Source organism: Colletes gigas, unplaced genomic scaffold (genome assembly GCF_013123115.1).
Source record: "Colletes gigas isolate AHSC1104 unplaced genomic scaffold, ASM1312311v1 Colletes_gigas_Sc00009, whole genome shotgun sequence".
NCBI classification, from domain to species: domain Eukaryota; kingdom Metazoa; phylum Arthropoda; class Insecta; order Hymenoptera; family Colletidae; genus Colletes; species Colletes gigas.
In genome coordinates this window covers 6171408-6199083 of record NW_025106638.1, presented here as the reverse complement: position 1 = coordinate 6199083, position 27676 = coordinate 6171408, and the positions used below count along the sequence as shown (strand labels likewise).

At 37.4% G+C, this 27676-nt stretch overlaps 2 protein-coding genes across 3 annotated transcripts; one reads left to right on the top strand and one right to left on the bottom strand.

Annotated features, from left to right (window-relative positions):
- Positions 1-1460: 1460 nt before the first annotated feature.
- Positions 1461-21798, top strand: LOC122397559 (galactosylgalactosylxylosylprotein 3-beta-glucuronosyltransferase P). 2 transcript variants are annotated; one of them, XM_043396801.1, is made up of 5 exons: positions 1461-2395; positions 11978-12183; positions 12431-12794; positions 15117-15274; positions 15342-15634. In XM_043396801.1, the coding sequence occupies exons 2-5, from the start codon at positions 11986-11988 to the stop codon at positions 15573-15575; spliced, it is 954 nt and encodes a 317-aa protein (XP_043252736.1). In that variant the 5' UTR covers positions 1461-2395; positions 11978-11985; the 3' UTR covers positions 15576-15634. The 2 variants fall into 2 exon arrangements, with proteins under 2 accessions (XP_043252736.1, XP_043252735.1); XM_043396800.1 differs by lacking the exon at positions 15342-15634 and adding an exon at positions 18689-21798 and having other exon boundaries at positions 1464-2395.
- A 529-nt stretch (positions 21799-22327) lies between these two features.
- On the bottom strand, positions 22328-27292 carry LOC122397558 (putative Dol-P-Glc:Glc(2)Man(9)GlcNAc(2)-PP-Dol alpha-1,2-glucosyltransferase). Its single transcript, XM_043396799.1, has 4 exons — positions 26554-27292; positions 26011-26353; positions 25800-25939; positions 22328-25698 (listed from the first exon to the last, which is right to left on the bottom strand). The coding sequence occupies exons 1-4, from the start codon at positions 26728-26730 to the stop codon at positions 24964-24966; spliced, it is 1395 nt and encodes a 464-aa protein (XP_043252734.1). The 5' UTR covers positions 26731-27292; the 3' UTR covers positions 22328-24963.
- Between the last annotated feature and the right edge of the window lie 384 nt (positions 27293-27676).

Here is a 27676-nt window from a genome sequence, read left to right as displayed (position 1 = left end):
AATATGCACACACTACTGGCTTTGTTGTAACAGTATTGCAACCCTTGCAATCCATATTTAAAATTAATCACGAATGGTATAAATCGAACACGAGAGCGGTATCGAAACATTACTATATGACCATTGGTGAGACCACGACGACGACACGTCCGTCTCCTACGACCGTCGAGAGCTAATTATATCGCATGGAATGCCCATTGTGCATTTTAACTGCCAACCAGTGCACGAAACGGCCGAAAACAAGCGGCCTAAGTTCGGATAGTGCCGTTTACAGTTCCTCGTGCGGGATTCGAAGGCAAAACCGTACCCCGTTTACAGCTGCGCACCGTATGTAGGTGTTGCACAGCCGGGATCAATACTCCGGGCATAGAAAGACGAGGAAAGAGGTTGGTGGCGACAGCACGAAAGACAAGGACGAACGATCGCATGGTGTCTGTTGGACGTGGTTATCGAGCGGTTCCACTTGTTATGGGAATCCCCGCCGAAAAAGTTACAAACGATTCAAGCACTCTTTCTTTATTCTTTTCGTATTCTTTTTCGAACAATATCAAATCTGCTAAATCACACTTCAATATGTGCATATTAATTTCAAAAAATGATCACTGGTCTCACAGGAACATGAACTTCATTAAACGAGGATACTTACATCGAGTAATTTATTATATTCATTTGAAAATGCAAGACGGCCTTCAGTTAATTATCGCTAACTTCGCTATAAAATAAGTACTGTACGATTTTTACCGACAGGCAGGTTTCATACGTAGCGACAATTTGCATTTGTTATATCAACAATTACTGAAAGTTTCGTTCTGCCTTCGTAATATAATAAAGAAAGAAGCATTGAACTATACGCCTGTATCTGTATTTGTCATTCGCTATAAATTTTACGATTTGTAAATGAAAATCGACCGAATCGCTAGATGTACGATTTTAACCAGGCAACTGTGGCGACCTCTTTTCTGAGCGCGCACATGTTTGTTTTATTTTGACCTCCGCAGATTCTAAACATATTGAAATTTACGAATATATTTTAGTTTCCGCTAAAATTACAATTTAAATAGCAAACGGTACCTAATTTTACGCATGACGGATACAGCCGTTATGGCACAAAATACTGCCATTTCTCCATGACGAGTATAGTGGTCAAATACAGCTGACCGGTTAAGCGACAGTCACGGTACATACGTTCGTCTCTGATGTTTCGTGACGCGACGGTGAAGCATATTCCCGACGACGAACGAACTCGTCATCCCCAGATCAGAAAAGGTTTAATGCGATCGAGGGATCGCACGCACCTGTTTTCGAAGATCGATAAGAGACGCCTACTCTGCGTCAAATACATTCTCCCACGTGATTCGGTGCATCCGCGTATATCGCGACATCGCGCGTATATACGTATATATAAGAGCAGTGACAACGTCGGCTGCTGCGCCAGCTGAAACAGAAATAGTGGGGGGTAGTGCTATGCCAACGTAGACGGATATTGCAAGGGGAACGCGACGGGGAAGCTAGTTCAGTGTCGACCGACGTAGGAGACTCGTCGTCGTTCGGTGGTTTTTTTTTTCTCTCTCCACGGTACGAAAGTTTCCGTCAGGTGCCTGTTGTTTTCCTTTCGTTCTGCTTGTTTCTCGGCCGACGCGTCGCCGGCACGGACGGGACACACGCGCGACCAGGGAAACGATCGACCAGACACACGGTCACCGTCGCTCGAACGTCGCGAAGTTTGTTCATTTGCCCGAACAGAAAGCAGAAACCAACATGTGGCTAATGTTTCGACGCGGTGCGAGACGTCTCGCTAAAAATACGTTCGCCAAACGATCGAAGCGCTGCCAGGAGGTCGGCGAAACCGCGGATCAGTGATGTCGTGCCGCGGAGGAGCGAATCTTCGAGCGACGCCAGTGACAACGTGCGTACGTCGCCGGGCATTTCAGAAACGGTCGTGATATGAAAATTCACGCATTCGGAACAGTACATGAACGCCGCGAACAACCAGCAGTCTCCCGTCGCTCGGGACAACCATCGATGGAGGAAAACCGTACGGAGAGATTATTCGGAACGGACCGTTGTCCCGAACTAATGAAACCGGACGGCAAACGAGGGAAGAGCGTTCGTTAAGAACGATGAAGCAATCGTGATTTTGCAACGGTGCGCGAACTGTGGCGCTTTTCTTTTTTTTTTTTCTTCGTCGTGCACGATTCAAAGTTTGACAGAGCGTCGATTCGAGACTGGTCGCGTGCCGTGAGTCGTCGACGACGCGAAATGATCGCGATACCTTGGCGGACGTAACAGCGTTTCCCGTCATATGTGCAGCACGCGGTATGTTTCAATCGCGGATCGCGTAAAACCAGGCGGAACGATCACCACTCGCGAACGGAGCATGAACGCCGATTATCAGGTAAGTTTCAATCGCGTTGATCGAAACGGGAAACGTCGAACGTTCGATCGGATCGATAGCGCTAATTAATCGATCGACGGAATCTAGAGAGCGTACCGCCTTCGACTATCAACGATCGGTTCAAGGCGAACGCGTGTTTTTAAACCGATCGTGTATGCGAGCTTCGTGCCGTTACCTAAGTATTATGGAAAAGATTATTAATTCGTTCCGCGACCGAGAACGTTGCGGATAAGTTTTAAAAGAAATATCAGGCTGTTTGTTTCGCGTTCGCGTATCGAGCGTAGCCGCGTCGAGAACTAGTATGAACGTTATTGTAATTGTAACGGAAGCGGCGTTGTGGGAGAATCTAGTCGAAAAGGACGCGAAACAAATGGTTGTAAAATAGGTTATGATCCTCGAACGCGTTCGAGCGAAATCGAACCGGACAATCTTCGGCGTTTGTCGCGGAAGAAAGGTGGGAAAAGCGTCTTAGAAATGATAGAAGCGTTCCTCGGAAGTAGACGGAATTCTTTCGACGGGAACAAAAGGCCCGGAGTACTTCGTTGAGCGTAAACGGAAGTTCGCACAGTGGCCAGTGGCGTCGCTGAATTGAAAGGGTTAACAAAGGGATGGAGAATTGCAGCTTTTCGTGACCCACATATGCAAGGCACAGGTTGATACTGCACCAACCGATGTACGTCTGTCGTGGCGCTAAATTAAGTCTAATCGATGTTTACCGGACTATTTCTAATCCTTCGATTCAATTATGCAACAGCGCTGCGTTGAATTTTCACCGTTTTTCTCGTGTATGTGTGCTTTAACGCGCGATTTATTCCGACAGTTTTCCTTTCCTTTCGTGTCACCTTCACTCCATTCGCGACAAGGTATATCGCCGGTCATAAGCATCAGGACACTTGGCCTGAACGTTGTCGATGTCCAAATTATCTTATGGTTTCCATTTATAGTAATCGCGAGAAAAAAATACAAATCGAATGGTAGGGATGATTACGCGGTGTGTACAATTTCATTTATTCACACGGGAACAAGTATCTCTTATCTAACTAAAATAAAATACGCAACGCGTCAGTTGTACGTTATCGCGCGAGGAACGAAGACTTACACACATTTCCAATAGGGAAGGTATTGGTTTTTTCCTTTTTTTTTTTATTTATATTCCTCGACACATAATTATTCATTAAACGGAGCAGCGATTTTACATCATTTCGATTCTATCGACTTCATATTCCTATTACGAGTTACCTCTCGCTACGTTTTTGGCTTCTCTGCCGTATATTCGTATTTTATTTGTTTTATAGAAACTAAATACTTTTCTGAGCCACTTCTGATACGCGTTTACAGTAAATGTATCGTAACAATGGTATTTTTTAATTATTTTCTAATTTTATTTGCGCGGTTTTGGGACCCGTTTTTTGTTCCATGTAGAAAAATAAGTGGAAATAAAGGAATGACATATTTTCATTGGAGGTCTCGTTTTCGAGAAAAACGACTTTGAAAATTCATTGCATGCGTGCAGTAGAGTTGGAAATCGGTGCAAGAAGTAACAGTGATTAATGGACAGACACGCCAGGTAAATCGTATTCCGTCGCAGGCATACCTGACTTTTAATATTATAGTGCTTCGGAAACAAAGCCTCGAACGAAAAAAATATCGTTCCTTTTTTTTCGACTTATTTTTAACCATTGAATCGCCGACTAATCGTGATCAAAGTATCTTGAAATGTCAAATTATGATTAGCTATTAGCAATATTTCGTTATTGTTATAACAAATTTATTTTATCGCGATGTACAAAGTTTTAAATTCTAGGAAAATATAAAAAACGTTTTGATTTTTTTATTTTTGATACTAGGTAGACTTTACAGTTAGTCGTACAATTATTTTACAATATACAAAAAAGATCTATAACGTTGAACATTTTTCGTATTTCCTTATCAAGATTCATATATACTGTATTTGAAAATAGCTTTTACGCGTTATCGGCGATAACACTTGAGTAACTGGAAGGCACAATAATTCGCATTTACACTTTGTACATTATCAAGGAGTCATACCTAGAAACAGTTATCGGAAACAATACAATTTTTACATCATTTGATGCAATTCATTTCCTATACAGAACTACTATCTAGACTTCTTGTACGATACAGACGTTTATTTAAATATTAGCTGGGTTTACGAAGCGTAGACCGGGACTGAAATTAACAGGAACGGGTTGTAAAATTGCCTGCGGTTTCGAAATTGCTTAACAAACATGCTAAGAATAAACATTTAGATTTTCGAAATCTGTGTTTTCATGATGATGATATCTCGCGTCGTTAGGCAGTCGATTTCACCACGAAAATTACAGAGTGTGATTTCCTCGACGAAAAGTAATTTGCCAATGTAGGTTTGCGAGTCCGGTAAAAATTGTAGTTTTGTGCAGTTCGCGGGACGAATATCATACCAGTCGGATTTATTACTTTTTCGTATAGTTGTGGCGATTCAAACTCTTGTACCAAATTTGAAATTTCGTCCAACATGTGTGTATCAATTTTCGAATTTTGGTGTTGATTATTGGTTAAGTATAACAATTCGTTATTTAGACAATTTTTCGTGTCATTGGACATGTTACGTTACAACAGAATTAATTTTAATGGGAGATTCTAGAGGCCAAAATAAGACAAAAATCAAGAATATTAATTTCTTGACCGAGGCTTCGTCACAAACTTATTGAAAAATTAAATCTAAAAATTTCAAATCGTTCTGGAAAAATTATTTTCAGTTGCGGAGGTCAATTATAATCATTTTTGGTGAATAGACACATCCCCGAAATCCTGTGCATTTTCGAGAAAAAAATTCGAGTAGGTGAACAAATTTTTCGACAAAATTAAAAAATTTCAAATCGTTCTGGAAAAATTATTTTCAGTTGCGGGGGTCAATTACAATCATTTTTGGTGAACAGACCTACCCCCGAAATTCTACGCGGTTTGGAGAAAAAAATTCGAGTATGTTGGAAAATTTTTCGACAAAATTAAAAAATTTCAAATCGTTCTGGAAAAATTATATTCGGTTGCAGGGGTCCATTACAATCATTTTTGGTAAGTAGACCTACCCCCGAAATCCCGCGCATTTTCGAGAAAAAAATTCGAGTAGGTTGGCAAATCTTTCGACAAAATTAAAAAGTTTCAAATCGTTCTGAAAAAAATATTTTCAATTGCGAGGATCAATTACAATAACTTTTAGTGAATAGACCTACCCCCGAAATCGTACCCACTTTCTAGAAAAAAATTCAGTATGGGCGGAACTTTAAACTTCAATAATTTCTTAACGAAGCCTCCATCAACAAATTGGTATTCTTGATATTCGTCTTATTATATATTATATATTCCATTAAAATTCCAAATAAAATTAAAATGGAATATTTCATTAAAATTTTTCCCAAGGGTGGCTGAACACCCTGTATATTGCGAACGATTGTACATCGATACATTAATACTTTATCGAGAATAAATATACATATTATTGCGAATGACGTTGTCAGATACTAAAATATTAAAATATTGATAGGCTTGCACGAGATCGATAAATGTATACGCAAGATAAAAGCAACTTGGGAAATCTGTCAAATATGTGCCTATGTGACGGTAAATTTCAAGTTGACGTTAGTACTTTTGCTCGTGTTTGTTACTATAAATATAGACAATGTCATTCATTATCTGTTTCCTGTCATTCATGTTACTTATTCCAAAGATAACGCAAGTGTCGAGGAACTAAACACAAACATTGTTTTAACGCGAGTAGAATTACAAGTGCACGTGTAATGCGCTGCCACTGCATGAAAATTTAATGGAAGAAGATAAAAGAAACGATTCGGTTAACAAGACTGTATTTGGAAAGCAATACTCTTTTAAATTCTAAAAAGCAAACCTAACTAGACGCGCCATGTTTTTCGCAGTATTTTTAACGTTGATTCCACGAACAAGATAAAAATGCTGGCTAGTAGAGACGCTAACGTCCTGTAGATCAATTGTATTTTTGGAAGGAGAGAAGAAGAGGACAATAAAGGTTCTCGGGTTACGTACGACGCAGTGTTGTGGTTCAACGGAAAGAATAATTTCAGTCAGGCGTCATTCAGAGTGCTTTACGGCCGTTGCAAGGTCCGCATTATAAATAAAAGTTATAACCGTAAAGTTATTAGATACATAGAGGGCATAAATTAAGTGCAGGTGGCCGTATTAAAAACCAAAATATGTTATAGAAATACAAAGTAAACTGCATAAGTACGATACAAAACAGAAAAAATAAATCGAAACGAAAAATTCTGCACTGTTTATCGCAATTACACTCGCTAATTCCCGATAACACACTGATATCACACTGAGGATTTTCTACTGGTTCAAGCTGGCGGTATCTACTATTCTTAAAAACGAATAAGGAAAAATGCGTGACATATTTGCACAGTGATTAATTACAGGAAAAGGCAGAATTCGAAAAAGCTTAGCCCATTATCCCTTTTTCTTTTTAATTCCGATCAAACTTACAGTTAGATTCAGAAGGTCTATTTATTTTTTATCTGTTGAACGCTTTGAAGTTAATGGATTTTTATTTATAGATTCTTAGTCTACGCGGTAAAAGAACAAACTTTTGTATGGAGGATTTTTAAATTTTATTTAAAAGTAAAGATACGTAATGAAATAACGAATTTTTATTATTGTATAATTTAATTTGGATTTCAAATTAAACGTTCTTATAATAATAATAGACAGTTATATACAGGGTGTTCAGCCACCCGTGGGGAAAATTTTAATGAGGGATTCTAGAGGCCAAAATAAGACGAAAATCAAGAATACCAATTTCTTGATGGAAGCTTCGTTAAAAAGTTATTAACAATTAAATTCAAAAATTTCAAATCGTTCTGGAAAAATTATTTTCGGTTGTGGGGGTCAATTACAATCATTTTTGGTGAATAGACATACCCCCGAAATCCTGCGCATTTTCGAGAAAAAAATTCAGTACGGGTGGAACTTTGAACGTTAATAATTTTTTAACGAAGCCTCCATCAACAAATTAGTATTCTTGATTTTCGTCTTATTTTGGACTCTAGAATCTCACATTAAAATTTTTCCCAGGGTTGGCCGAACACCCTGTGTAATTTAATTTGGAGTTCAAATTAAACATTCTTAATTAAACTGTGAAAAGAGCAATTTTTGTCGATGGAATAGTAGGGAAAAATCAAAGAATAATAGACGGGTATAATTTTAATTATAATATGTTTTTTTCATCGCTTTTGGCATGCGAATGCCCCACAAACTCATTACAAAAACAAACAACTTTGTTTACATTTTTTCACGTAGCGGTAGCAATTTTTCCAGTTCCGCGATTGCCGTGGTAACTGAAAATATCACGTTGTCGTATTTAAATAAATAACGTTCACATTTTTTGGTGTACTATTGTCGTAAAGGAGCGTGCTTATCGCCGGAAACGTTTATCATATAATTTCCCTTCGCAACTTCTGTGCACGCTGTCTAATTTTACACGCTCGTTAATTTTGTCAAATCAAATGGGTATAGTTTCAGCTCCCTCGTGCCTAATTAACTATTTCACAAATTCAATTCACCCCTTTGTAAAACAAATTTTCCTAAAAGTTTGTTTTCCCGAGCCATTGCAAATGAAAATAAAATCCAATGTAAAATCATTATTCCGAGATAAAAATTTTATTACACAAAAAATAACATACATGCGAACGATATCTAATTCAGATTTTTCATTCAATTAAATCACAATGTAATCTGTAATTGAAAATATCAATCAATTGTAAATTACAATCTGATTGAATTATATCTTCGAATTTATAGATAAAAAGGGTATAGCCGAATAAGGGGGTCAAATGTGCCCCCAAACCGAATGGAACGAGCCACGGGTCATTCGATAGCAAAAAAAAAATTACCCCTGTGTGCAAATTTTTAACTTGAAATCTCGACCGTGGGGGTAGTAATGGGGTGAAAACGAAAATCATGTTTTTGAATTATTTCTTTTGACCTATTGAGTAAAAAAATGTAAAAAAATTCAGAGACATTTCGGGTACCGGGGCACATACTTTGGGAGATTTTCAGATTTTTTGATTGAAGAACCAGGTAGTGAAAAATAAAAAACAGCAAAAAATGCCGAAAAATGCCGATTACGTATTGAAGGAGGCCCGGAACTACTTTTATACTTTTACAGTAAACCGGTATTACTATTACTATTACTCTCAATTTTTTTCAGATTTTTCATTTTGGTGCGCCGCAGTGAAAAAAAATAAAAACTGAGTTTTTCCTCGTTTTCTGCGTATTAGAGTAACTTACACGTTGAATTTTTATGCATCCTTCAATATATAAGTGTTTTGTAGACTGTTTAATGTTTCTACACTAAGCAGAATTACATAACAATTGAAACAAATAAAATAAAGCCAACCATTGGGTGTATATATCCTAAAAAATCAACGATATTTTCAACGGCGTCGATGGCGCAGCGTTAGAGTGTCCGACTGCTGAATCGCTGGAAGTTTTTTTACCGTAGGTTCGAGTCTCTCTTCTGGACTTAGTATTTTTTTTTCAAATTCTAACTATATAACAATGCTTTATATTTATTTATAAATGTTCTGATAGCATTTTACAAATATTTTAACCTGAAATATGTATAAATATAGTCTTGGAGTGTTTTTTGCGCTTTTATTTTTTTTGTCAACCACGATTATTGTTTAACATCTCTTACACTGAAATTAATGTGAAATGTTAGTTTTCAAATCTCTTACCTTTGACTATTGTGAATGGATCGGAGCAGAAGATTGTATATTGGCTTACTATTACTTCTTCTCGCCCTTCGATCAAGCAGATCTTTCCTTCTCGTTCTCTTTCTTTGATAAATATGAATGTTTGCTGCGGCTTTAGTATCTAACGTAGACATGTAAGGGTTATTATCCTTTCCTTACTGCTGGTTTTAAAGATAATGAAAACACTTGTAGGACCAACCTCTACGGACCATGTCAAGTAATTATGTATAAATCCCATCGCATACAGTAGCTTGAACTGAGTAATTAAAAAATACATTGTGAAACCCGAACGCGACAATCACCCATTGACCTGAACGGCCTGGGCCCTCACCCAACGAACCTTTATTTCCTTCGTAACGCAGGTAGGACAATTAATCATTTTTCCCCGTGGTTTCCATCGAGCAATGATACTTCATTCAAAAATAAGCATGAAACGATCAAACTGGTACTTAAAAATGGGTTTATTAGAAAAAAGTATCATTGGCAGAGAGTGGGTTAATAGATTTGGCGTGGAATGGCCCTTACATGTCTACGTTAGATACTAAAGCCGCAGCAAACATTCATATTTATCAAAGAAAGAGAACGAGAAGGAAAGATCTGCTTGATCGAAGGGCGAGAAGAAGTAATAGTAAGCCAATATACAATCTTCTGCTCCGATCCATTCACAATAGTCAAAGGTAAGAGATTTGAAAACTAACATTTCACATTAATTTCAGTGTAAGAGATGTTAAACAATAATCGTGGTTGACAAAAAAAATAAAAACGCAAAAAACACTCCAAGACTATATTTATACATATTTCAGGTTAAAATATTTGTAAAATGCTATCAGAACATTTATAAATAAATATAAAGCATTGTTATATAGTTAGAATTTGAAAAAAAAATACTAAGTCCAGAAGAGAGACTCGAACCTACGGTAAAAAAACTTCCAGCGGTTCAGCAGTCGGACACTCTAACGCTGCGCCATCGACGCCGTTGAAAATATCGTTGATTTTTTAGAATATATACACCCAATGGTTGGCTTTATTTTATTTGTTTCAATTGTTATGTAATTCTGCTTAGTGTAGAAACATTAAACAGTCTACAAAACACTTATATATTGAAGGATGCATAAAAATTCAACGTGTAAGTTACTCTAATACGCAGAAAACGAGGAAAAACTCGGTTTTTATTTTTTTTCACTGCGGCGCACCAAAATGAAAAATCTGAAAAAAATTGAGAGTAATAGTAATAGTAATACCTGTTTACTGTAAAAGTATAAAAGTAGTTCCGGGCCTCCTTCAATACGTAATCGGCATTTTTCGGCATTTTTTGCTGTTTTTTATTTTTCACTACCTGGTTCTTCAATCAAAAAATCTGAAAATCTCCCAAAGTATGTGCCCCGGTACCCGAAATGTCTCTGAATTTTTTTACATTTTTTTACTCAATAGGTCAAGAGAAATAATTCAAAAACATGATTTTCGTTTTCACCCCATTACTACCCCCACGGTCGAGATTTCAAGTTAAAAATTTGCACACAGGGGTTATTTTTTTTTTGCTATCGAATGACCCGTGGCTCGTTCCATTCGGTTTGGGGGCACATTTGACCCCCTTATTCGGCTATACCCTTTCAAGTAGAAAGCAATTACTATGATTAACAGTTACGATTACTGTGAAATCCAACCGATGGTCGGTGATTTGAAATTATCATGTAATCAGTGTTTACTGTTTAGCAATCGTTTAGCAACTCATTGTCGTATCGAGCAAATTCATCGAACACAATTACACGTAACGTGATAACGTTAAGAAATAATTTATACAAAGGAAATGCACGATCGATGTTTCGAAGACATAAATTACAACTAGTGTGCATCGAAAACAACATGGTGGATCACGAAGGAATTAACAACAATTATCTTCGAGGAACTTTTTCAACATAGTCGCGTTTTATTTTCCCAGAAAAACGAGACGAATGTCAGGAATGAAAAGAAACGCTGCATACTTAATTTAATAATATTTTTTTACTGCGTATCTGAAAAGCGTCTGACAATTAAAGGATGTATTATCGCTAAACGAAGGAAACAGTTTTGATAAACGTAGGTTCACAGACCTTCTGTCTCCCATATGCAATCGCTCGACGTTTTTTGGGGGGCTATATAAATTTCGTGGGCTGCAAAGAGAAGCAATATTCTTATTTAAATAAAAATTTCGAACAGAATATGTATACAGGGTGTTCGGACACTCCTGGGAAAAAATTACAATGGGGGATTCTGGAGGCCAAAATAAGATGAAAATGAAGAATACCAATTTGTTGATGGAAGCTTCGTTAAAAAGTTATTAACAATTAAATTCAAAAATTTCAAATCGTTCTGGAAAAATTATTTTCGGTTGCGGGGGTTAATTGCAATCATTTTTGGTCATTACACATACCTTCGACATCTTACGCACTTTCGAGAAAAAAATTCGAGAAGGTTTGTAAATTTTCGATGGAAAAAAAAATTTCAAATCGTTTTGGAAAAATTATTTTCGGCTGCGAGGGTCAATTACAATCATTTTTGGTAAATAGACATACCCCAAAAATCTTGCGCATTTTCGAGAAAAAAATTCAGTACGGGCGAAACTTTAAACGTTAATAACTTTTTAACGAAACCTCCATCAACAAATTGGTATTCTTGATTTTCGTCGTATTTTGGACTCTAGAATCCCCCATTAAAATTTTTCCCAGGGGTGGCCGAACATCCTATATAAAAAAAAAACAATTATTGCTTCGAAAAACTGTAAACACCGTATCGAAAATGTTTTTCCAATATACAGGTCTTGATATGATGAAGCCATCCATGAAAATGGGGGTGATAGCCTTGATAGGTGTGTTCGTGGTGTTCTACCAATATCATCTGTCCAGCGGCATTCGATTCGACCAGATATCCGATTTCAACAGCGGCTCCGCCGAGGACAACCCGGTGCTGTCTCAGGAGGAAGTGGAGAATTACGTCAGGTCGTCAAAATTCACCGAAGAAATAGTGAGTCTCCTTAAAAGGGTATTCCAGATATTTCGAGATAGTTAAACGTTCGCGTCTGTCCATACAAAAAAAACTATTTTAAAAATTAAATGTTTCGCTAATGTGAAATTTATCTAAGATCGTTAAATTTTATGAAAATTAATAGTATGGCGTAATCGTTGATTCGCGATAACGCAAAAATTACAAATTTTAAAATCTGTCGAATCCGTTCGCGCGCTCATTCATCGGATCACGTTTCTATTTGTAGATCAGGAACACGGTTCGGAAAGTTCAAGAAACGAACGGTCTCAGTCCAGACGTCGCGACGTTGCTAGTCCAGGAACTGATGAATCATCTGCACAAAAATATCTTGGAGCTCTCCGTGAACAATTCGAAGGTTCCAGCGACGACGTTGCAGACCGTGTCCAGGACTGTCGAGACGCCTAAACCGTTGTACATAATCACGCCGACGTACCGCAGGCCCGAACAGATTCCGGAGCTGACCAGGATGTCGCACACGCTGATGCTGGTGAAGAACGTCCATTGGCTCGTTATCGAGGACGCGACCGTAGCCACGAAACAAGTCACCAGGCTGCTAGAGCGTACGGGATTGCAGTTCGACCATATGACTGGTAAATATCCGCCTTCTTACTCGATCGAACGTTATTCGGGCCAGTGCCAGACGATATTATTTGCCAACTGCCCCTATTTCGTACGAATTAAATCGTTCTACTTGCACAACCGAATATTAAACTAGGCGACGCTGCGAAGGCAGTATCGCTCGTTAGTCTAATTAAAACTTATAATATACTTTGAGAGATTTCTATAGTTCCATTAAAATTTTTTTCTACTTTCGATTATTTCTGCAAATAAGTGTCTGCAAATTCTTTATTTATCAATGTTAATTTTTAAAACCTTCACGACCATTGAAAGAAATAGTTTGCATGGGTCGAAACGGACCCCGAATTCGTTGGGCGATAGTTAAGACTGTGGCGACGTTTCCCGCACTCGCTAACAGAGGGACACGCTCGACCTTACTCTCTCACAAGTATTTGATCGACTGCCTATTCCTATATACAGTGTGTTCGGCCACCTCTGAGAAAAATTTTAATGGGAGATTCTAGAGAACAAAATAAGACGAAGATCAAGAATATTAATTTCTTGACTGAGGCTTCGTTCAAAAGTTATTGAAAAATTTCAAATCATTGTAAAAAAATTATTTTCGGTTGCGGGGGTCAATTACAATCATTTTTGGTCATTAGACCTACCCTCGAAATTCTATTCACTTTCGAGAAAAAAATTCGAGTGAAATTTTTCGACAAAATTAAAAAATTTCAAATCGTTCTAGAAAAATTATTTTCGGTTGCAGGGGTCAATTACAATCAGTTTTGGTCATTAGTCATACCATCGAAATCCTAACCACTTTCTAGAAAAAAATTCAAGAAGGTATGAAATTTTTTGACAAAATTAAAAAATTTCACATCGTTCTAGGAAAATTATTTTCGGTTGCGAGGGTCAATTACAATCATTTTTGGTCATTAGTCATACCCTCGAATTCCTAACCACTTTCTAGAAAAAAATTCAAGAACGTGTGAAATATTTTGACAAAATTAAAAAATTTCAAATCGTTCTAGAAAAATTATTTTCGGTTGCGGGGGTCAATTACAATCATTTTTGGTGAATAGACCTACCCTCAAAATTCTACCCATTTTCTAGAAAAAAATTCAGTACGGACGGAACTTTAAACTTCAATAATTTCTTAACGAAACCTCCATCAACAAATTGATATTCTTGATTTTCGTCTTATTTTGGCATGTAGAATCTCCCATTAAAATTTTTCCCAGGGGTGGCCAAACAGCCTGTATATGTGTATAACATCGTGTGATCAATTTCGTAAGTTATTGTAAGCTAACTCGATGAGAGGTTATGACACGGTTCTGGTTCGGAAGCCTCGAAGCTTGCTGCATATATTTAACGCGTACCTACGGTGCTACAAAATCAATATAACGTTTTTTCGTCGAGACCTTTGCGGCCGTCCCAATTAATTTTTCCGACCGAACCGCGGTCGCTCGATGAAATTAACTTTCACGAAACACCACTAGACGCCTTTTCAATTTGCACGCCAGGCGTTGCGAATTTTCCAACATACAAAAATCCTCTGATCAACATTTTTCAAATTACTCGTTTTCGCTTTTAACGCGTCCACTGTCGGGCCAAATTCGTGAAATTTTCTACGAGATCGACGTTTATCGCGATTCATAACCTCTAAATATCTCACGTCAAGGATAAATTCGTTCAGCTTTTTAGTAGAAATTCCTATCACCCAAGTACGTAAATGTATTAGTATAGCACGAAAGTGGAACGTTTCGATGATTCCTTTAGGGCACATCCATCATTGTGTCTTTTTTGCTACGGAGGCCAGTACGTTTCCCGCGAAGATGTAACTGAATTTGCTGTCAGTCACGAGAAACAGTACGTTTCGCTCGTAGCCCGTGGAAAGCGTTACTTCAACGCTAGATTTAAGGGCATTGACTGCACATATTTTCATCGAAACCCGTTATGTTGACAGTTACATCGAAATGCGGCTTTTTCAATCGAGATATGAAATTCCTATCGTTACGTTAATTAAATACTACATAAATTGCTAATAAATACTATTTATGGAATCTGAAACTCGTCGAATCGATTCCACAAATCTAGTGTCAAGTACACTACTGTTCATAAGTATTAGTGCACTTGACAGGAACGTTGTCAATATTTCGTAAAAATTGATGAACAATTTTTTTTGTCGTTTTAACCCACTTCGAAATACTGTTATATGTATACAAATTATTTTCTGATTTCGATTGAGGTACATAATCGACTTCTAATTCGTATGCTCCTTATAATCGATTACTTTAGATCGAACGGAACGTAGTTGAACGCGCCTCTGACCGTTTTTCTGCCCTTTGCAGCCCCGATGCCCGAGAAGTACAAGCAGAAGAAGGGCGCAAAACCGCGTGGCGTGTCGAACCGGAATCGTGGCTTACAGTGGATCAGGGCGAACGCAACAACAGGCGTCTTTTATTTCGCCGACGACGACAACACCTACGACATAACCCTTTTCGACGAGGTATTACGATTTAAGTATATTATATCTCCCAAGCTTATTGTGTTCGGCTACCAATGGCGTTGAGTAGATAATTAGGGACCCTGGGTTGCCGACAGTATGTGTGAGTTGGTGTGAAAAGAGAGCGAAAGGGGGTTTGGATGGTGTGAGAAAAGAGCGTGGTTGTGCCAAAGGGCAGAAGATTCTGGAGCCACAGACAAGATATACGAGCAGACCTTACAATTTATGGATTTTCGTAGCCCAATCGGACTGCTATACCAACATGAAATTCGAAGGTGATTGGATACGTACAAAAAAGTATTAAACATTCCCGTAGAGCGTGAAACAAATTTATTCAAAGTCAAAAACGAATTTTTAAAAAAAATCGACAGAAATCAGCAGAAAATTTTTGTCGAAAAAGAAGTTTCAAATCGTTCTGAAAAAATTATTTTTGATTGCGGGGGTCAATTGCAATTATTTTTGGTCATTAGACATATCCTCGAAATTCTACGCACTTTCGAGAAAAAAATTCGAAAAGGTGCGAAATTTTTCGACAAAATTAAAAAATTTCAAATCATTCTGGAAAAATTATTTTCGGTAATGGGGGTTAATTACAATCATTTTTTGTGAATGGACATATACCCGAATTCCTACGCACTTTCGAGAAAAAAATTCGGAAAGGTGTGAAATTTTTCGACAAAATTAAAAAATTTCAAATCGTTTTAGAAAAATTATTTTCGGTTACGGGGGTCAATTGCAATCATTATTTGTGAATGGGCATATACCTGAATTCCTACGCACTTTCGAGAAAAAAATTCGAATAGGTGGACAAATTTTTCGACAAAATTAAGAAATTTCGAATCGTTTTAGAAAAATTATTTTCGGTTACGGGGGTCAATTGCAATCATTTTTGGTGAATGGACATATACCCGAAATCCTACGCACTTTCGAGAAAAAAATTCTTTTCCGAAAATATAATGTGAGGTTAGGAATGTTTCTCCGAAAAGATCATAACTCCTGAACGGATTGGAGGATTCTAGTGTTTCAAAATGCAAACAACACGTATTTTGGTGGGGAATATATAAAACTTCTGACAGTGTTCGAAAAGTTGGTCCTTTACCTTGTAAAGTGAAAAAAATCCAATTTTCACACGACCATAACAACTACAATAGTGAATATATTTCAACGAAATTTATTTCTCACGTAGAGCTCATGGGTAGCTAAAAAAAAGTATTAGACAGCATTGAAGTTTGAGAAACACTGCGTTATAACACGGTGCTGCACTGTGGTAATCTCTGGGTCAAATATTCTCGTGCGGCCCACCACAATTATTTGGCACGCGTCGGCTCAGTCTAGTGTATAGCGTTGCGCCAGAACTCTCGCTCAAAGCTTGGAAAATTTCATTTAACACGATAATTGCTACATAACCTCGTATATAAACCGACGATATATAATACGATTCGAAGTTCCACAAAGGAAACTCCGGAGATAACTTCGCTAAAAAGAGATCAAAGAATAATTAACCGCCTCGAAATTGTGCTACTGTCAGAGGATCAAAACGTAAACTTTGTCACCGTCGAATATTTCCTTTTTCAATCGTAATAATCTTCCGTGTAACCAACGCCAATTGGCGTCTTCCGCACAATTTAATAACTACATTAGTACAGGCGACTGACGCCAATTGGCCTTAATTAGAATAAAACTAAAAATAAACAATTACAATTCGCAATTGGATAACACGTTATACGGCAAATTTAATATTATAGTAATTTAGTCGAGAAAATGCATGCCGTTTATGTGGAAGTGTCGTCGCGAATGCGTTTAGAAACCCAGTGATTCTCAACTTCTGGATCGCAGGACCGTAAGTGCAATGATAAAAACGTAAACGATCGTTTGACACGTACAATAGAATAGAACCGTAGTACTTACGAAACATAGCATCGTGAAATTTTGTTCAGCTCCCTGCAATAACAATATCCGACAGGTTGTTAAATTTATTGGTAATCGACTCCTCGTCGATGGAGTTTTGCTTCGTGTGCATTATTGTCACGGGGATAATAACGTCGAATAACCTTAAACTCTTATGCATTAGTACATCTTTATCTTGCGTAACTCACCTTACAGTACTCCTTGTCTGTCATCGTAACAAACACGTCAACTATTATGATTATCACGTTTCAATGTAATACAAGAAGTACTTATGTTCCGCGTCGTTGTTATTTGCATTGACGTCTGTTCTCAAAATTGTTCCGTCGAAATGGTGGCAATGCTACGCGCGTAATAAATATGTTAGCCCCAAGGCTTCGCGTGACGACAATAACCACTACAATTAATTGCGGAGAAACAGAGTTACGATACGCGTTACGATTAAATGTCATTGATAAATAACGCTGTTTCACTGGTTAAAGTTATAGCGAGGGAAGATCCTAGCGATATGTTTGATTATTCATGGTATAATCTCCTTTCTATAGTAGACTTACGTATGTATATGCGAAAAAACATCGATGACGTTAACGAAAAAATTATTTTTGTAATGTATCGGTACCTTGATACCGCATAAATTGCATGGAAAATATTTTTTATATCGTTATAAGGTTGACATTTAGATGGGTCACCCAGTATTTATAGAACCAATGAACTTTCGTAAATCATCGTGTTAGAGAAATTTCGTTCACTATACAGGGTAAGAAGCTTCCGAAAAATCAGATTTTCGTTATCAAAAAACAGTCCAGCTAAATACCTAACCTAAAAACTGTGAGTGGCGTTCGTAACGATGTCTGCTATTATTATCAATTTCGCGTAACAATATGCTAATAATCGTTTGAAAATAGTTTTTATATCGTTATAAGATGAATATTTATATGGGTCACCCAGTATTTATAAAACGAATGAACTTTCGACAGTAAATCATCGTGTTACAGTAATTCTGTCCACCATACAAGGAACGGAGCTTCCGAGAAGTCAGATTTTCCTAACCTATAAACTTCGAATGGCATTCGTAGCTATGTCGGCTATTATTACCAATTTCGCGTAACAATATGCTAATAATCGTTTGAAAATAGTTTTTATATCTTTATAAGATAAATATTTATATGGGTCACCCAGTATTTATAGAACGAATGAACTTTCGACAGTAAATCATCGTGTTACAGAAATTCCGAAGTCAGATTTTCCTAACCTATAAACTTCTAATGACATTCGTAGCAATGTCTGCTATTATTACGAATTTCGCGTAACAATATGCTACTAATCGTTTGAAAGTAGTTTTTATATCGTTATAAGATGAATATTTATATGGGTCACCCAGTATTTATACAACGAATGAACTTTTAACAGTAAATCATCGTGTTACCGACTCCGCGTAACAGTATGCTAATAATCGTTTGACATTTGAACCGGACGGTAGGATAAATTGCTCCGTGCACGTCTGTATTTCAGATCCGTAGAACGAAAAGGGTATCGATGTTCCCCGTGGGCTTGTGCACCAAGTTCGGTCTTAGCTCGCCGATCATCAAGAACGGATCGTTCGTCGGTTTCTACGACGGTTGGATCGCCGGCAGGAAGTTCCCCGTCGACATGGCGGGTTTCGCCGTGAGCGTGGAATTCCTGCTACAAAGGCCGAACGCTACGATGCCGTTCAAAGCTGGATACGAGGAGGACGGTTTCCTCAAGAGCCTAACGCCGCTCGAACCGAAGGATATCGAGTTTCTCGCCGACAATTGCACCAAGGTGCTCGCGTGGCACACGCAGACGAAGAAAAACGAGCCCAGCGTGCCGCTAAACTTGAAGCTGTACGGTGAAACGAACCTCGTTAAGTTGAAGCAGCAAATAGTATGATGTTCGATCCGCCGTGACGACAGAAGATTATACCGAGTTCGATCTAGTTTCGCGTTGCTTGGTACGGTGGCCGTGACCGGGAATCGTTCACAAACAAAGTGATTCAGTGCCTGAAGTATTATAATGTACGGTCGGTGTGACAGGAAATTTTCCTTTTCGTTTTTCTACCCTTTCTATATGTATATATATATTTTTTTTTTGTTCGAGTCATACGAAATTAGCAGAAGATTTTTTTCTTTCGTTGTCACACGTGAGTGGAGCAGAAAATAAGCACCCAAACCTATTACCGAACACGTAGGCTCTGCATTGCGTAGCGTTAATAGTTATTTTGTATATTAATATTTAGGTTTTAGTTACGATGGTTACAGGAGTCCCTGCTTTACAGTCCGCAGCGTAGATCGAATCCGGACGTTTATGCGGGAAATCGACTTCCTGGAATTTGAATAAAGGAACTGGAGAGTCGAGTTCGTTCATCTTTTCAACGGACGTCTTTTCTTTTCTTGCTAATAAAAGGAGGCTGTGGAAGTCGACTTTCGAAGGTGTATAATTTTTCATACGCGGCACAGATTCAAATCTTGCTTTTGCATTTTTAAATCATCATTTTGTAGCATAATACAATTTTTCTTTAAAGATAAAATTTACATATATTTTTGTAATTTATTTAAATAGATTATTCGTACTCTTACGATTGAATTCTGAAGTCGGCGACGTTGAAAAAAGGAAGAATTATACTGTACGAAATCTGAAACCGCCGGTTAGTAAGAAATGGAAAGACGTACGTCTGTTGAGAAGACGGTGCATTGCTAAAAATTGTTACTAAAAACTTCGATGATATTTTGAACATTGTATCGTGTCTTATATACGTCGATTTCGTCGGCGAGTGAAAGCTCACACCGAGGTCCCAATTTACGGGAATCGGTGGAGCGACGGGAACGCCTTAGCGGGGAGAAATGCGAACGCTAAAGCGGGGACTACCGTAAGTACGTTCCCCGTAGGCCAATGACCAATTAGCGCAAAAGAAATAATTCAGTTTGGGAGTTACACGCGATGCAAAGACACTATGATAAAAGAAGCAAGGGAATCGTGTTAGGAAGAATTTACCAATGAGTACAATATCTTTACATTATCTTCCGTTTCGATTTGCAAATCGTTTTGCTTTTTCTATATCTGTTGGTTAGTCGCGAACCCGATACATGATCGATGGACGTGCACCGTCGGTAAACGTAACGTGGCTAAGGTTTCTTCAACTTTTTGTAGCGTATAGACGATCGTAAGTTACCTTCTTTGTACTTATCGTTGTAGAAATATTACTTTCCACTATTTATCGTACCAAAAATATTTTACCGTGGCGCAACAACGATTTTGTCGTGTGTCGGCTCGTTCGCGACGTAGAGTTTATTTGAATTGTACAGAAACTCGATATTTAAGACTTTTGTTTGTTTGCGTCTATTTTAGTATTTTTTTTTTTTTTTATTCATCCAAAGTGATTCATTTGCGTTGAACCGAATTTGCGCTTCTTCGCTTTGGGCCATCATCCACGATGAATACGAGATAGTTATTAGTTTTTAAAATATTGTTGGAAAAAGTAACGAGGTGAAAAATATATTTATGAAATGTGTTGTGCTTCGAGTGCGTTATGCAACGATTCACTTATCATCGAACACGTTTGGACTTGTCGTTGCAGTTCATTTTGGATGAAATGCAGATAAAAATAATGTTTGTACTTTTTACTGTGAACGATCCGAAGCGAAGAAGTATAAATTACGGCGTTACAGTAATCTTCGGATAACTGAAACGAAGTCGAGTGTTCGGCGTTTCGGTTAGCCAGGACAGGTCCAGATTTCGTTTCGCGCAGTCGGCCATTTTTTTTTTCCTCGGACTGAGGCCGAGCCGCGCGCATACCGTCCGACGGGAAGAATGAAACAGTCCAATGGCGAGTCTCGGGATTCTTGCGTTCAACAGCTCGCAACCGAAAGCAATAAAATATAAATGGTAATCTAAATAAATGAAAATTAAAATTTGTATTTTTCATCGGTAGGCGTGATGTTAGAGTCGACCCCCCCTACAACACGATTAATTCGTTCCACGTGAAACGAAACCTACAATTTAACACGCTTATCTTGTCAAATTTTAATTAACATTGATTAGATGTTTTATCGCTCGAATCGAAGGGGCGTTCGCTCGAAGCAACATAAATTAATGGTGGAGATAATTTTGTTTCGATTACTCGGAGATTACTGTATTTCCTATTTGTTTAAAGGAGAATCGCCTATATACACATATGTATATGATAATATTATGAAATAGCTGATTAAGGGACTCATTGAAATTTCGTAAGAAATAATAGCGATTGTTGCACGGTTCAGGATGACCGAAATTTCGATCGTGGAGTGCAAATATTCATATCGAATGCATGCGTAGGTAGGTAAAAAAGAAAAATACAATGTAACGAAACGTGTTTCGAGAGATCTGCGACGAAGCTGTGCTGAGACATTGAAATTTTTAATTATTCCCTGTCGAAACCAGACGCATGTTAAGCATGAACATTGGCAGACGTACACTTACGAACGCTTCTTAATATTAAATTCTCTTATTGGCAATGTTATGAGACGGGTATAAACAAATTTCAGTTGCGATTTTTTTACGGCATACATTTACAGGGTGTTCGGCCACCCCAGGGAAAAATTTTAATGCGAGATTCTAGAGGCCAAAATAAGACGAAAATCAAGAATACCAATTTGTCGATGGAGGCTTCGTTAAAAAGTTATTAACAATTAAATTCAAAAATTTCAAATCGTTCTGGAAAAATTATTTTCGGTTGCGGAGGTTAATTACTATCATTTTTGGTGAATACACATACCTTCGAAATCCTATCCACTTTCGAGAAAAAAAAATCAAGAAGATTTGAAATTTTTCGATGGAAAAAAAAAATTTCAAACGTTCTGGAAAAATTGTTTTCGGCTGCGGGGATCAATTACAATCATTTTTGGTCATTGGACATATCCTCGAAATTCTACCCACTTTCTAGAAAAAAATTCGAGATGGTGTGAAATTTTTCGATGGGAAAAAAAAATTTCAAATCGTTTTAGAAAAATTATTTTCGATTGCGGGGGTCAATTACAATCATTTTTTGTGAATAGACATACCCCGAAATCTTGCGCATTTTCGAGAAAAAAATTCAGTACGGACGGAGCTTTAAATGTTAATAACTTTTTAACGAAGCCTCCATCAACAAATTGGTATTCTTGATTTTCGTCTTATTTTGGCCTCTAGAATCACCCATTATAATTTTTCCCAGGGGTGGTCGTACACCCTGTATGTATATTTAACACTATTTCTACCGCGGTTCTATGCGTATCTATTTTGATCAAAAAGTGGTTCTTGACACCTTTGAATTTGGATGCAAACAATTACGTAAAGTTTAGAAAATAATTTCAAATTGAAATTTTAAAAAGTGTCTTTTCACACCTTTCGTAGAAATAGTGTTAAGAGATGGCAGAGTAACTTTTAGCCGAGTTAAATTTCAAATGAGATTTTTTGTATTCGTAGAATAAATTACATCGGTACAGCTCGTTACAGGGTTACAGCAGATTGCTCGATTCGGTATCTTAATATGCAACATTTATTACCAAAGTAATACGAGTGATATAGGAAGTATCTCTGAACCATAGAGATTTATCGTCAGTTTTTAATGATTAAACGTCGCTCAAAAGTTTAATCTCTCCGCCCCTGTTGCTAGAGAACAATAGTTCGGATGCTACGCGCGTCGCATGTATTATATTCTAGTCCAGCAACATCAGCAATGTCGATCGTGCAAATTGTGCGGCGTTACGAAATTTCTTCGAATCCGTAGAACGGAAGAAATTTATTCGATATACGACCGAGTAGCTGAACAAGCTTATTCTAGCCACAATTTGTCGACATTGCACCCAGTTTCGTTTAAAAAAAAAGGAAAACGTTTACAAAGAAACTGTGTAAATCGTTCGATCGATTGTGCCTGTTGTTTTCTTGCGATTTTCCCACAATCTGATTAAACGATGATATCGGTGAAAGCAATAAACTCGTTGTTAGGTACGGTTGGCTCCCCCGTGGGTCACATAATTGCGTGAGTGTATGTTAATGACTTTAACAATTGTAAAAGCGGACGATACTGCGTTTAATATTTATCGTAAAAGATGAGAACGCTGCTTCGAAGCTAGCGGTATTTACGAGTATTCGAATCGTGTTTAGTATTGCCGTGCTTGAACTGCGCGTGTGCACTTTTCGATAGTCTTGCACAGGCCGTCGCACGTGCGTGTTCAAACCCGCGATTCGCTTCTATCGTTTTATCCCCCATTTCACAGACGCATACGAGTCGTTCAACGACGAAAATAGAGAAAATTAACTGCAAGGCACTAACAGGTAACTTCGACAATAAATGCGACACTATTTTTTTTTCTCTTTCTAACCCCTCTTTTTTGAATTCTTGTGCACGATGTAGACAAAAACGATGTCTCTCGTTTATTCTCGGTGAACACGTCGATGAGATACATCCTTGTGAATTCAAATGGGCTTGGCACAGTTCAGGATCACTAAAATCCATAAAGATGCACCACATCGACGAGTCCGTTTATTCTTTCGATCAAAAGTCCCAAGTGCGAAAGTGTGATAACGGTTACGCGATAGGCGTTCATTTTGTTTTTGTAAACTCGATCGCACGCTGGATCACGCTCGTGTGCCATTAGTATACAAATCGTATTCTTTATATCAATCGTCGAATGTATTACGCTTCCTAATTCTTTTAGTCTCTTCCAAAATTGAAAAATTTTTAACGGACACATTTGAATGAAGTAATTCAGTCTTGCCAAAGCCGCTGCTGGATACCCCCATCACACTGTCTTCGTTGTCGTGGCAACAGAGTTCGGCCGCCCAAGGCCACCGAATAGGCTTACCTCGATCATACAAATTTTCGTACGACAAAGATCACGTCTAATAATGAAGCATAGTAACGATACTCGTAAAAGAGCAAACGATAGAAAAAAGGCGTAGACGCGACGGCGTGAATGCGTGCAATACATTTATAAGACTGAGAACGCGAGAAGGGGGGTTTTTTTCTTTTTTTTTAAATGAAATCTTCGAAACCTACTCGAAAGCGTGAACGCGAAAAAAAAGAGGGCACGAAAGACGAAGTTAGTTACGAGGACGGAATTGCAAAGGATCAATGTCGTCTGAGAAGTTTAAATCCATCCAATCATTTCGAAAGTTTTCCATACCGTTTACTACTCGCGTTTTACGAGTATCGTTGTTTCGATCGACACATATCCTAATTACGGCATTACTCGCGAATTCTCAACGAAACAGGAACTGAATAACTGAATAAAGGAATGTTGCGATACACGTAAGGATTTTAATTCACGGTTTCGTTTTCGTACGAACTTTTATACGGTTCGGTAAGTACAAACTACACCGATCGATTTTAATCGAATCGTTTGCTAGTCGCGTTATGTTGTGTAAGTTACGTAGAAATAAATGTGAATAAAAAAAGAAAAAAAAAAAATGAAACAGAAACCTACCGCGTGTAAACGATATATTCACGCTTAGTTAGTTACTTACTGTTCCTTATAGAGAAATGTAACAAAAGTAATAAATGATGATGTGATATTCTAATTTACATAACGTCTATAAAGGTTTTTCATTTCCACCATGTGCTTGGTACAATCTTGTACAAATGCGTTATTGTATTACAACATGGTGGTTAATAACCTTTTTTTTTTCGACGGACTCCTTTATTTTACGGACGGTAAATGAGAGTTTATGTTAAGTACAAAAGGATCAAGGTTCTCTGTAGTATTTTTAAATATTGGTAGAATAATAAGACTCATTTAATTTATCTTATTTTACCAAGATATCCTTTGAGGATGGGGTTGATCGCTCCAATAAAACACCTTGTTAACGAAAATATAGAATTGTAGAAAATTAACTACCAACGTAGTGACTAATTCCATAACAATTTGCCACTTCTTTGGTTTCTGAATAAGTAAGCGATAAAAAATATAGGGAATAATGAAGTAACGTGGTTCTATAAGCAACTGAGGAATAAGGACAGCTGATACCATGATAAAATAGTTAATCTGTGTTGTGAATCTCAAATGCTTGATTCCATAGTATACCGTATATAGAGTAAACGAGTAAACAGGTATTAACAGATACTTAAATAGCCTGTACCTTCCCATAGACTTGTTCCAAAAGTAAAATACATAATGCCTATTGTCGGCTAACATGTATGGATGAACAAGCGTGTTGTAATGAACTATTACGGTTAAAACTATTAGCAAACAACTTCCAAAGATCCAGTGTTTTCGAACAAAGTCCAAATAGCTTTTCCAACGTACAATTGTATATGGCCATAGGAAACACGAAAGAAACGCAGAAAAATATAATAACTGTGGGATATGAATAGTAGGAACATGGGCAGTCCGATCTCCAACTACAATACCTTTGTTCCAAATAACAAATGCAAGAAATAAGAAACAAACTGTTGCATATGGAAGCAACTCTATACACACTCGAGTAACAAACTTTAGAAACGAAGCCAATCCATGACATTCTTCTATTATCTTTTTGCATAGTAGCTAAAAGTTATATAACATTACATGTAAGTGAAAATATTACGGCAAACAAACTCTAGGTAGATAGAATAATTCCAGTTTACCTATAATAACAGTCTACTTACTCGTAAATAAAGTATCGAACTATATTGTTCGTATGAAATTGATTTATGCATCGTACGATCTAACAAGTCAAATGCACATTCCACAGCGATAAATGCAACCCAGATAATATTTGTTTGCCGAATTAATACAGACAAGAAACCTGCGTAACAGTAATTACAATTTTTTTCTCCAACCTGCAACGCATTCAAATCCATGGCTGTTTATACGTACCTAGAAAAGCTGCTGTTTTAAACCGTTCGCGCAAATGTAACAGTAACATTAGCAATACTGCGTTAACAGACACGATGTCTGTATAATACAGAAAATGCCAGAAGAACAAGGGTGGAAAAAGCATAATGTTATAAGCGATTGCGAGTTTCATCCAATTGTTCCATCTTTGCCTCCGACGAATAAATGAGATTCGTTCGAGTATATTGTACGCGAGATATAAATTTACAAACGTTCCAAGTAAATTTATAGATCTCATGTAAAAAATGTTACAGAGGTTCAAAGGCGATAAGATCGCGGTCGCAAGTAGGTACAAACCAGGTAAAGTGGTAATTTTAGGATCCCACTGAAAATAATATATCCCTCGAATATAATTTATTTAAAAATGCTCGTCCTCGCAATGATTTAGAAGCGTTCGATTGCAAACCAAAAATTTAATTACGTCCTCCAAATACGTATTCAATAGCGAACGAAAGAAGCGTTGGACGCTGTCGTAAATGTTTTTGGCGAGAAAATAATAATTGTTCGATAAACGAGAAAACGTACCTGTGTAAAATTGTTGGCACAATACTGCAATGTCTGAGGTACATGGAAAACCTCGTCAATGAAATAATGTGGTTGCACATGGTTCAGATAAATAAATAATACTACGACACTCGAACAAGACAATAATATCAAAGATATCTGTACACGCTTAGAATTTATTTCGATCGGAAGAGCCATTGTTTCAGTAACGAAAAATTAATCAAATACTACGAACAATATTACAAACTAAATCGTTATAAAATTCATGACATATTCGACGCCCGACGATTTCGTTAAAACTAATTTGCACTCGACCAAAGATAATTTATTACATTTGTTTCGGTCGCTTATCTATCGTTACATGATTGTACGAATATATTCTCGAATGATCACGCTTAGACGGTTAATGGTGTTTTGAAATGTTACGGTGAGAACACGTATTCCATCGTGTCGTACACTTTGTACTTTACGTTTATGACGTTGACAAACTTTCTACAGTTCTCTGAAGTTAACGTCGAGTCAACCGGTCAAATCAATGACCGAGCTTATCGAAGGTTCGATACGAAAAAACGCGGGAACAAGATTAAATAATACACATTAGTCAAAATATTATTCCTACCTTATTTACGTGCTTAATAATAATTAATATCTGCATCGATGCTCAGGTATCGGGATATTATTTGTTCTCGTCTGTTATCGGTACATTTACCTTACCTGAAAAAATTTCAATTCTTTTAATACAATTTTTAAAATAGGCAAACCCTCCCCGACAAACTAAGTCTTCCGTAAGATGGAAATTGTTCGTTCAAATCTAAGCACAGATCGATACGTACCAACGAATATGGACAATATGGGAGTAGGAGTACATTTCGTAATGATCGTTACAAATATGTAAATTGTTTGGAAAATGATCTTCACTATATCGAGATAAATAAGTTTATTATAACTTAATCTCAGATTTGGAGCAAGACAATCTGAGTGACCTTGTTTTTGTTTTCTCATGTGTAAAAACGTTGGCAGAATACAAATTTCAATACTTTACAAATTAGTAAATTGCGATCACTAGGCAAACTTGTTCTAAAGTATGACGCTTAATTACTTAAACACTGTGCTCATTCCTTAATCTCGATTAACCAAATCATAT